Source organism: Aspergillus mulundensis, assembly GCF_003369625.1.
Source record: "Aspergillus mulundensis strain DSM 5745 chromosome Unknown scaffold_0, whole genome shotgun sequence".
NCBI classification, from domain to species: Eukaryota; Fungi; Ascomycota; class Eurotiomycetes; order Eurotiales; family Aspergillaceae; genus Aspergillus; species Aspergillus mulundensis.
The window spans coordinates 785368-798240 of NW_020797888.1; the positions used below are offsets into that span (position 1 = coordinate 785368).

A 12873-nucleotide genomic window follows, 5' to 3' on the forward strand; every position below is an offset into this window, starting at 1 on the left:
GCGACGATGGCAGCGACGGCGGCGACGATGGCAGCGACGGCGGCGACGATGGCAGCGACGGCGGCGACGATGGCAGCGACGGCGGCGACGATGGCGATGAGAGCTGCGAGGCAACCAAGACAGTCACATCATGCGGGGTGCTTTGCACAGCGACAGCAGCCTTTACAACAACCTACACCGGCGAGTGCTCGACAACAAGCTGCGCAACAACCAGCTGTGGCGTGGACACAACAGTGACCAAGACGACGACGACGACAATCGAAAACTTCGCGACGCTGACGGCAGAAGCCACCGATTACATCTGGACGCCGGACACAACGGACGCGTTTGCGACCACCGTCTGGCTCGATTGGCTCAGTTGGTCGTCTGCGGAGGACGCGGCTGCTTCGGCCACGGCCACGGCAACAGCCACGCCCACACCCACCCGCGGCGTCCAGATCTGGTGGTACCTCGACGAGCACGAGACCGACAACAACAGATGGTTGCTGTACGAGTACAGCGGTAAATCAGGCTCAAATACCAAGAGATGCCCTGAACTCTACCCACCGGATTTCAGCATGAGGGGGACGGGCCCGCAGATGAACAGCGAGATCTCGGGCTTCGAGGCGTATGGCGCGACCTGTACGTATGAGCCTACGACTGGGACCGATGCGGTGGGCAAGTTCGTTTGCACAGGGTTGGATGATGCGCTGTGCTATACGACCAGTGGGTATGGAGGGACGTGTGCGGAGGGGTGGTTGTCGACGGAGGAGGTGAGGGATTGTAAGTGGTATGCCTCTTGAGTAAGACACCCTTACCTGTGCAATGTTGTATTAGTTATATCAGATTTAGACATTCTTGGCTGGGATAACAAAACCTAACACTGTCCTGTCTTAGACCTCAGGGGTCTCGCAACAAGATGTCCATCCGGTAACAAACAGGAGAATGGCACTTGGGTTCGTTATCTATCCAGTGATTAGCGGCGAGTGATCTACACGATATGGCAACCAACGCAAGAACGGCAAGTCGCTGGATCTGAATCCGAGATACCCAATTTTGATACCTCGTGCCACGTACATATGACCCAGTCTGGGTGCCCCGTCGAGATGCCGTGGGTGAAATCAACCCCGACACTGGTGCATGCATGATTCAGTGACCAGGAGACAGGGAGCTCAATTGCAGGGGTGTTCCTCGCAAAGTAAATCCCAGCGGTTGCTTGTCCGTGACGCTTCCAGGGCGATTGGAATATACACCGACTTGGGTGTCTTCGTCGCGTACCGGTACTTGAGAAGCTGAGGTCACCTCCTCTCTTCCACTTTAGGCACGACCTTCGATCCGCATCGTCCAAGTATTCCAGACCGTTCGTTTCCAGAGTATTATGGCTGGATGGGAAGAATCCGAACTCGTCTGAGGCAACAGTCGAGATTCGCACTACCGGTGGCCGAGGCGGGCACGAGGAGGTGCAATTGTACATTCAAGACGTCGAGTGTGTAGCGGCACGGCCGGGGGAAGAGTTGGAAGCCTTCAACAGCGTCTGGATTCTCCGCGGCGAAACAGCTGTGGTGCGGCTGACGCTGGACAAGGACGCGGTTTCGTACTGGGACGAGACGGATGCATGGCTGGCAAAAAAGGCAAAGTTCAGCGGACTATCTCTAAGATACTGGCCCCAGAGGGTACGTACTCACTGATAGTTTCAAGTGGGTTGGAGAGTTGATGAGAAATGAAAGTCAAAGTCGCGTGTTTGTGTTGTTCCCTTTTCGGCAGGTGCGGGGTACTTACGTAAGCATCTTTCCTCGGGGTCTTTTGTTCGCTCCCCCAGGAGTTAGTCTTTTTCGACAGGGTACGGTAAATCAACTATTTGACAGGGCTTTCTGAAGCGGAACCCCAATTAGAAACGGGCCGGATATACTGTTTTTCCGGCCAAGTTGGCCATGTTTTAACTCTAGTCTCCTTATGTAATTAATAGTGATTTTTGTTAAGAACCGTGGGCTAAAATTTATATAATAGTTTTATATAAATTTAAGCTATAAATACTAAAAATAATAAACTAGAAATCTAGCCTAAAAATAATAATAGCTTTATTTTTAAATATATTCCTGCCCCTAATATTAACCCCGCTAAATTTAATTTTAAACGCCTGGAGGCCTTTTATTAGTTAATATAAGTATTACTTTAATAATTAAAACTTACGTATGTTTAGCCTGCAGTTTAAATACTAAATTTTATATAAAAAGTTAGAATTTAAAGCGCTGCGCGCGCGGAGCATTTTATCACTAAGCTATGCCTAATTAAAAAGCGGCAACGGGCTAATTATATCAGCACCTATTCCCAATTGGGGTTCCGCTTTAGAAAGCCCTGTCAAATAGTTAATTTACCCTGTTGAAAAAGACTGACTCCTCCCCCAGTTCCCTCCGTTCCCATCACAGTGACTAAAGCCGGCCAAGAGGCGATCTATGTTGAATTAAAGCCTTGTGCAGGGATTGAACGCCTCTAATCCAGTTTTCAGATCTCTACCTAGACCGTCGTACAGATGGGTATCACCACGCCTGCCGATATATATTTCCTGGAGCTTGTCCTGATCTAGGGACGGGCCCACAGCCAATAGGTTTTTAAGGCCTAGGGTATATGCTAACATAGCTATGACCTTCCATGAGGCTGGATGAAGGACAGACGCTTGGTTAATCTTTGGCCCCGACGCTGTGTTTCGTGGCACACATAGCAAGCCAAGTAATACATCACAGCAGTGGACTGATCTACGTCTCGGCGGCGATAACCATCGAATCTCTCTCTTGGACGCGGTCCGAGCCTTCTCGCTCATTACAGCAGTCCGTTCCTCGATTGGGATTAGGGGCTGGAGATCTGCGATCCCTGCGTTCTTGGTGCTGTAGCGGAATGCTTTCTGCGTACATCAAAGCTTGCCTTCCTGTCAATGACGGCGGAGTTTTCTGCCTATTATATAAGCTAGGCGGTCAACGTCTTTTGTACTTAGCAAACCTTAATTAGTAAGAACTTAGGAATATTATTATTTTTTACTTTATAAAACCCTGCCCTTTATAGTAGTAGCATGTTTAAGTTAATTAACTATTAAAAACTAGAAATTATATAGTTATTTATTATTCCTGGGTTTTTTTATTTAATATATTTATATACCTTACCTTTATTAATATTTAACTAATATTTAGTAAGCTTTACTATACTAAAACTTTTATTAATTAATTACCTTGCTAATTTACTATTTTACCCCTTTATTATTTAAAATTTACTTTCTCTTGGTATCCTACACTTTTAAACTTTTTTAAATCTTTTTTTTTTTACCCTTTAAGTCTTTTTTTTTTACCCTTTAATATTATTATAAGGTGCTTTCTTTTTTTACTAAAGCTTTTTATAAATTTTATTTTTTATTACCACCTTTATAACCCCGCTTTTAATACCTTAGTTTTTTTAAAATTTTTATAATAATTTAAATTAATAATTAGTATAATTAATATCTAGCTAAAGGTTAGCCAAGCTTACTTATTAATTAAATACTTTTAAAAAAATAAAACATGCTTTTACTATTAATTTTAACTATATTATAAAATACTTAATCCTTTTTTTTATTAAGTATTTTAACACTTTTTTATTTATTTAGTTTACCCTGTACCCCCTTGGCTAGGATCTTAATTAATTTATACTGTAAGGGCGCCCTAGCACCCAGATGTTCTCTACTAATAATAATAAAGCTTGGCAAAGTATCTTTAACCAATAAGAATAAAGTATTCAGAACCTTGATAAATTTAACTAAAAGGATTACTTGGAGAACTAGATACATAATAGCCTTTAGCCTTTTTATATAGGCCTTGCCTAAAGGCCTAAGGCCTTTAAGTAATTTTTTAAGCTATTTTTATTTAAAAAGTAGGTGGTATTTAAATATCTTTATATTCACGCCTTTTATAGCTATTTTTTAATTATTAAGGTAATTTAATATAAGGCACGCCTTTATTTTATTACTTAAATAATACCTAAAACCTAAGGTCCCTAAGCTAAGGTCCCTAATTAAAGCTAATATTATATTAAACCTAATATTATATTAAATTTAATATTATATTAAGTCTTGTATAGTAATTTATAATAATAAGGTTTATTAAGTTAAATAAGTACCTAAAATATTTTATATAAGTAATATTAATACTTCACGGTGGTATAACCTAGGTGCCTTAAATATTACTTAATAATATAACCTAAATTAATATTAACCCTAATAATTCCTCCCCCCTTAAAAAAATAGATTATTCACGATCCAGCGCTAGCTATTTTAAAAAAATAATAAATAAGTAATTTATAATACTAACTTATTATTATATTATAATATAATAGCGTTTTTTATTATTACTATTTTTATTATTTATTATTTTTAGTCTAAAATATTAAATAATATTTAATATTTTATTTAAAATACCTTATTACTTATTTACTTTTAAAAAGGTGCCTGGCTATAAAAATAGCTTTCTTATTAATTTAACCTAAGTCTAGTTTTTTTAAAACTTTAAACCTTAAATTACTTTTATATAACTAAACTATATAACTTTATTTTAGCTCTTGTTTTACCTTTTTACCTTATTTTTTATTTTAATTATACTTAAGTAAAATTATTCTTTTTTTAATGCAGCGCTACGCTTTATTAATATTAAAAAAGCATGGCTAGTAGCTTTTTTTATTAAAAACTAAAAAAATAAGGTTTAAATAAAACCTTAAGGGGCCCTTGCTTTTAAAAATTATTTTTTTTTTAGCTATTTACCTAGTTACTTCCCTAGTGGTAAGTCCCTTAAATAATTTTAAATAAAGTTTTTAAGGCTTTTTTTTAAGTAATAATAAATAACTAACTATAAATAACACCCTTTTATTTTATTAATTTTAAAAATAATCCTTTTTTTAGCCTATGTTTATATACAGGGCTTTATTTTAATAATAAGTATTTTTTTATTTATAATAGCTTATTTAAAGGTATTTTAGTAATAATATATTAATATTAAAACATGCTAACTTAAAACTTATTAAAATTAGTAACTTATTTTATTATTATTTTTTATCCCCCGCTGGGCTACTATTAATTAACTTATAAATAATATATATAATTATTATAGGCTTTTTAAGCCTAATAATATATTTTTTAATTTTTTTTTTTACTTATTAAGTATTTTAAATAAAAATATTTTAAATAATAATAATAATAATATTAATAATAATACTAATACTGCTATATTTTTTATAATTACCCCCTTTAATTTTATTTTTTTTACTTTAACTTTTTTTACTTTTGTTACAGCTAGCCCCGCCCTTTTAATAAAAATAAGTTTTTTTTACCTTCTTTTAAATAGCTTCTAGTATAAATAGCTAATAGCTTTTAAATATACCTTAAATATACTAAAATAATTTTTTATAATAGTAAAAAAATAAAAAATAAAAATAATTAATAAATTTTTATTACTAGTAATAAACTAGTAATATTTCTTAAGGGAAACCTTTATAAGCCTTATTATAATTATATTTTTTAGGATTTAGGTTTAATATATATTTAATATTATAATAATAGTAATAAGTATAAGCTTATCCCTATTTATATATATAATAATATTAATATTTTATAATACTTACCCGCTAATAAAAACTTAAAAAAATATATAAGCATGTAAAAAATATTTAATAAGCATGTAAAAAATATTATTAAGGCTTTTAATAAGGTACTAGTAAAAGTTTAGTTTATAAATAACCTATATTATATTATTTTTATACTTATTAATAAGCTTTGCTTATTTACTAGCAAGACTTTAGTTACTTTTAATAAAAAATATTAAAAAATATATAATAAAAATATATTTAATATAACTAATTTTAGTATTATAATAATTTTAAATTTTATTTTTTAAAAGCTTTTTATTTTTGTTCATGCCCTTTTTTAAAATTTTATATTTATTTATACTTTTAGTATATAGCTAGCTATTTAGGTTAGTAACCTAGTATTACTTTAATATTTTATTTATTTTTTATTTTTAAAAAAAAACTTTTTTTTTTTTAATATGCTTTTATAAATATAACTTGTAAATTTTAATAGTTTAAAGCTATTTAGGTTATAATTTATTAAATCTTAAAACTATATAAAATAAAAAAAAAAGGTAACTATTTTTATTTAAGTTTTTAATATATAAGTTTAATATTATTTTTAAGACTACAGGTAGTCCGGATCCTATTAAAAGGTGTTTTATTTATAATAATAATTTATTAAACCTTTAAACCTTTTAAAATATAGGAAAAAGGTAACCACTCCACTAATTTTTTAGCTTTAGTAATATAAAAACCTAGTAAGTAAAAAATTATTATTACTTTTTTTTAAATTAGGGGTATTTTAGTACTATTTTAATTAGTTTATAATAATTTTTTAAAGCCTTTTATACATGCTTAAAATTTTTAAGTAGCTTTTATAAATTTTTATAACTAGGCTAGTTTTTTTATTTAACTAAAAACTAGTTTAGTTTATAAGCATGTTATTTAATAAAAATAGCTTTAACTTTTTATTCTTACTTTTTATTAATAAGTTTTATATTAGGTATTTTTTTATTCTCCTTAAATCCGGGTTGCTTGGTGTAAGGCCTTAGTAAAAATATTTATTTAAACTTTTAGTATATAGCTAGCTATTTAGGTTAGTAGCCTAGTATTACTTTAATATTTTATTTATTTTTTATTTTTAAAAAAAGACTTTTTTTTCTTTTTAATATGCTTTTATAAATATAACTTGTAAATTTTAATAGTTTAAAGCTATTTAGGTTATAATTTATTAAATCTTAAAATTATATAAAATAAAAAAAAAAGGTAACTATTTTTACCTAGGTTTTTAATATATAAGTTTAATATTATTTTTAGGGCTACAGGTAGTCCGGATTTTATTAAAAAATGTTTTATTTATAATAGTAATTTATTAAACCTTTAAACCTTTTAAAATATAAAAAAAAGGTAACCACTCCACTAATTTTTTAGCTTTAGTAATATAAAAACCTAGTAAGTAAAAAATTATTATTACTTTTTTTTAAATTAGGGGCATTTTGGTGTTATTTTAATTAATTTATAATAATTTTTTAAAGCCTTTTATACATGCTTAAAATTTTTAAGTAGCTTTTATAAGTTTTTATAACTAGGCCAGCCTTTTTATTTAACTAAAAACTAGTTTAGTTTATAAGCATGTTATTTAATAAAAATAGCTTTAATTTTTAATTTTTATTTTTTATTAATAAGTTTTATATTAAGTATTTTTTTATTTTTTTTAAATCCGGGTTGCTTGGTGTAAGGCCTTAGTAAAAATATATAAAATATTAAATAAATTTTTAATTAAGTATAATAACTAATAAGCTAGAGCTAATATACCTACTTTTTAATAAGTTTAATAATTTTAAAAAAATTATTAAACTTTTAGTTAAGTTTTTTGCTTAGCTAGATTATTTTAATATTATATAATAATAGTAAAATATTATTCCTAATCTTAAATTTAGTAGGGGTATACTTTTTATTATAATAAAAAGCTTATTTTTTTTAAGCCTTATTTATATAGTTTTATAATTTATCCCATAACTTTTATAATTAATAAAGTTTGTTTTTTAATAAAAAATATAATATTTTTTTTTATAATTTTTTAATAAAAAAATAATAAGTTTTTGGCTGTGCAAGGCTATTTAGGGTATGTACCTAGTTATATTATACTTTAAATTATTATAAGTAAATAATACAGCTAGTAAAAATATAACCTAGTTATTTTATTAAAAGTTATAATAAATATATAAATATATTTTAAGTATTTAATTTTATTATTTAATTTAACTATTTAATTATAAATAATACACAGTGCTAAGGCGTTTTTTAATTTATAATATTTAATAAAATAATTATTAATAACCTAAAATAAATAATAAGCTTTAATTAATAACTAGGCTTTTAGGCGCCCCTATATTATATATTATTTTTTTAATAAATTTATTAGCTAGCTTTTTAGTATTAACTTTTTAAGTAATAAAAATATATTTTACTTTTTTATTAAAATAATTTATTATTATTAATATTATATTATACACGCGGCCTTTATATTTTAATAAAGGTAGGCTAATAATAAAGTTTATAAAAATTTTTTTTTATAATATATTTAAAACTAGTAAAAAAATAAGCTAGCCTTAAGCTAGCTATTATAAAGCTTTAAACCTTTAATATAAAAAATATTTTTTAATATACTTTTACACTTTTTTATTAAAATTTTTTTACTAAAACTTATACTTAAGTAGCTTAATAATATACCTATAACTAAAGTAGCCTATATATAAATTATTATAATATACTTTTATAATTTTATGCTATAATATAAATATAAAAGGGATATAAATAACCTTTTAATAAAAAAAAAATTATTTTTTATATATTAATACTTTAAATAAAAGCCCTGCCCTATTTTAATTAAAATTATTTTTTTTAATTATTATTAAATATAACTAGCATAAGTATTTTTATATTAAGCTTTAAGTAACTTTTATTAAAGAGGTTTTATAGCTAGTTTAGCAGGTTTTTTTTTATAAGCTACTTTTATAATTTATAACTTAAAATATATTAGCCCTGGAAGCTAATATTTTTTTAACCTTTTTTTAAAGGGGTAGCTAGGCCCTTTAGCGCCTGTTTAATATTAATTTAATTAAAAAATAACTTTAATTTTTTTTATAAAGTTAAAAGTAAACTAACTTAGTGCTTTTTATTTTTTACTTAATAATCTAGGCGCCTTAATAATATATTTATTAGATTAAACCTTCCTAGCCTATACTTAATCTTAAAGTTATAGGTTACTAATAATTTTACTTAATAAGCTTACCTTTAATTTAAGACTTTTATTTTAAAAAAGTACTATAAGTTATTATAATTATACTAAACATGTATAAAATATGTAAAGCCCTTTAAGTAATATTACCACTTTTTAAAAAACTTAATAATTATAAGTAATTTTTAATTATAAACCTTGTATTTTAGCTTTAGTTTATAAAATTATTAAAAGTAAAAGGTAATAAGCTACTACTAGTTTTATTTTTTTTTACTAGGTATTTTTTCCTAATTTAACTATATAATAATACTAGCTATAATAAAACCTAATATATTTATAATAATAAGGATTTTTTTTTTAAGTTAAAATATTATAATACTAAAGGCTAGGTAAAAGTAAATTTAACCCTTTTAAAAGCTTTTTATATATTATTTAATTATAAAAAGGGGCTATTTTTACACCCCTTAACCATGTTTTTTAAAAGTTATATTATAGGGCGAGTTACTTTAGTATATTTTTTAATAAATTATTTAAAGTAGTTTATAAACTCTAAAAAAACTTATAACTTATAATATAATATTAACACTAGCTAATTAATAATTATTTAACTTTATACTAGGTTAATAAATATTCCACCCTGGTTAATAATAAAGCTAAGAAACTTTATTTTTTTTTAGTAAAAACTATACTTTAATAACTTTATATATAAATTATACTTTTATAGATATTTTAAGACTTTTTAAATATATTAAATATACTTTTTTTTAGTCTTTAAAAAGATTAGGATATTATTTAGGTAAATTATATAAAAATTATTAAAAACCCCGCTTATTACTATATTAATATAGGACTAAAATATTACAGGTATATTAGTAAAACTAAATAATATAACTATATATTTATAATAGCTATACTAGGTTTAAAACGCTATCTTTTACTTATTTCCCTGCTTAATATAAATATAATAATACATGTTATAAAGGTTAAGTTTAATAAAGTATTATGTATTTACTAAGTAATTTATAAGTTTATTAATATAAGGCAATAAATAATAATTTTTTTAAGTTATTATATTTAGACCTTAATAATTAACACATAGACGTAAAAATTTATTTATTTTTTAGGTAAAAAAAATAAGTACTTTTACTAAACTTTAGGATGGCTATATTTATTCCCTTGCTAATATTTTATTAAAATACTTTTTTAAAGTTAATAATTTATAATAAAAAAGGCTATAAATAGGCCCTTAAAAAGGTATTTTACCTTTTTTTAAAAAAATTTTATAATATACTTTCTTGCTTGAAAGTTAAGACACTTTTTTTTTAAAAAAAACCTAACTTTATTTAGTATATTAAAAAGGCAGGACTGTAACTAGTACACCTTTAGTTTTTTTTAGTTTATATAAAACTAAAAGCACAGGACCCTTTTTTATTATTTTAATAAATTTTTTTACTAGTTTAATTTAAAAGCGTGGGGTATAATACCGCTAATATTATTAATTAATAATTAAAAAAATATTTAAATTTACTTTAGCTATTTAAGGCTGTTTAAGCACGGCTTAGTACTTATTATAAATAAGATTAATAATATAAAATATTATGTTAAATATTTTTATCTTGCTAATAAAATTATAAATTTATATTTTAGCCTTAAATTAGCCATAGCACAAAGGAATTTTTTTATTAATATATTAAATTAGTTATAGCATCTAATTTGCAGCTATTTTAATTCCTTACTTTTTTAAAAACTAAACTAAAAAAAAATTTATACTAGCCCTAGTATTTAGCAAAGCTTTAAATTATTTATTTAAATTATTTTTTTAAACTTGTAGATCTGCTAAAATAAAAAACATGATGGGTTTATTTACACTAGTTAAAGTTAATAACTTGGGGCCTAGTAATTATTATTTAGTTTTTAATTTTTTATTTACTTTTATTTTAGTTAAATAATTTTTTATAAAATGCCCTTTCGCGCTGCATATATAATAATAATTTTTTTTTTATTTATTTTTTTTTTAGGCAAGAGCTAATATTTAGCTTGCGCTAGCTTTTACCTGCTAGTTTTACCCTTAAAGCTATAATAATTTCTTTAACCTTATTTTTTTAAGGGCTATTTTAATAAATTTTAGTTTTTTTTATTTACTAAAATACCTTTATTTTAGCTTTAGTTAGTACCTTTTACTAGATTCTTGTTTTTTATAGTAAAAGGGTTTTTATTATTTTTTTAACTACTATTTTTAGGCGCTTTTTACTTTTTACATACTAAAATTAACTTATATTAGGTTATCTTTGCATTAATACCTTTAAAGGTAATTAAAGAATTTTATAAACATGCTATATACTATTAATATAGCTTATTTAGCGTATAAATATAAATAATAGCCTTTTTAGCCATGCCCTGGAGGGGGTTAAAAATTATTTTTTAAAACTTTATTAATTATACCTTTAGTAATTAGCTATTTTATTAATTATTTATAAAATACTTTATTTTTTAACTAGCTTAATTCTTTTTTAGGTTAACTTATTAATATATAAACTTTTTAAATATTGCCCACATGGGTAGCTTAGTAAGCTTTTTTTACTTTATATATTATTTATATTATGTATTTTTTTTAACTTTACCTACTAAATAAATAACTTTACTTATTTTAGTGCTATACTACACAGGGGCCCTATTAAATATATTCCTAAAATTATTAAAAAATATTTTTAGTTTTATTAAGTCCTTGCTATTAAAAATCTTAATATTTAAAGGTTTTAATTTTTTTAGCTTAGGCTTATTTTATAATAATTACCGTGCTAATACCTTAATAACCTTATTTTTAATAAATATTTAAGGTTATTTATATACTTAGTTTTAATTAGGTAGCGTTTTACCTGTAGTGCTATTATTATTATTTAAGCTTAATAAGTTAAATAACTTTTTAAAATTTCTGGCGGGTAAAGGTAGCTTATTTAGCTATTAATACCCTTTAATTTACTAAGCTATTTACTTACCCTTATTAGGCTTTAGTTTTAATAGCATGTTTTATTATAATATTATAGTAAATAGCCTAGCTATAGGTATTTTTAAAATAGTATTTTTAACTAAAATAATACTTATTATAATATATTTAAGGTTAATATATTATATAGGATTTTTAAAAAAATAAGGTAGCAAGAAATTTTTTTAAGCCTTACTTACTAAAGGGAATAAGTTATTTAATTTATAATTTAAGTTATTAACCTTAATAACAAGAATGTTATTATATATTAGTAATATAAGTTTAGGTAGGAATAATAATCCCAAGCTTTTTTATTTTTAAATTTATATTTTAAAAACCTTAATTAAAACAGCTCTAGTCCGCCTTTATTTATTTAAAAATTTAGTTTAAAATATTATATTAATAATATTTAAAAATTAATAAAAAAAGTAATTTTAATTATAAAGGTGCCCTAGCACTTAAATATTTTTTACTAATAATAATAAAGCTTAGTAAAGTATTTTTAACTAATAAAAATAAAGTATTTAAAACCTTAATAAATTTAACTAAAAAAATTACTTAAAAAACTAAATATACTATAGCCTTTAGCCTTTTTATATAGGCCTTGCCTAAAGGCCTAAGGCCTTTAAGTAATTTTTTAAATTATTTTTATTTAAAAAGTAAGTAATATTTAAATATTTTTATATTTATACCCCTTATAATTACTTTTTAGCTATTAAGATAATTTAATATAAGGCGCGCCTTTATTTTACTACTTAAATAATACTTAAAACCCAAGGTCCCTAAGTTAAGGTTCCTGGTTAAAACTAACACTATGTTAAACCTAATATTATATTAAATTTAATATTATATTAAGTCTTATATAATAATTTATAATAGTAAGGTTTACTAAGCTAAATAGGTGCCTAAAATATCCTACATGGGTAATATTAATACTTTGTGGTGGCGTGACCTGGGTGCCTTAGGTATTACTTGATGGCATGACCTGGATTAATGTCGGCCCTGACATATACTTAATAAAAAAATAAAAAAAATTTTATGTATAGTAAAAAGTAAAAGGCTTAATATAAAAAAAAAGTTCCTAAGCTAG

The 12873-nt window shown here is 25.8% G+C and overlaps 1 protein-coding gene across 1 annotated transcript in view; it reads left to right on the forward strand.

The window, feature by feature from the left end:
* The window catches only part of DSM5745_00239 (uncharacterized protein), a gene marked incomplete at both ends in the record, with an annotated part of 5331 nt that extends 3412 nt beyond the window's left edge, over positions 1–1919 (forward strand). Inside the window, 4 exons of the mRNA XM_026742255.1 lie at positions 14–762; positions 877–935; positions 1215–1652; positions 1872–1919. Of these exons, the coding sequence (XP_026608100.1) occupies positions 14–762; positions 877–935; positions 1215–1652; positions 1872–1919 (1294 nt within the window). The remainder of the gene's footprint in view (positions 1–13; positions 763–876; positions 936–1214; positions 1653–1871) is intronic.
* Between the last annotated feature and the right edge of the window lie 10954 nt (positions 1920–12873).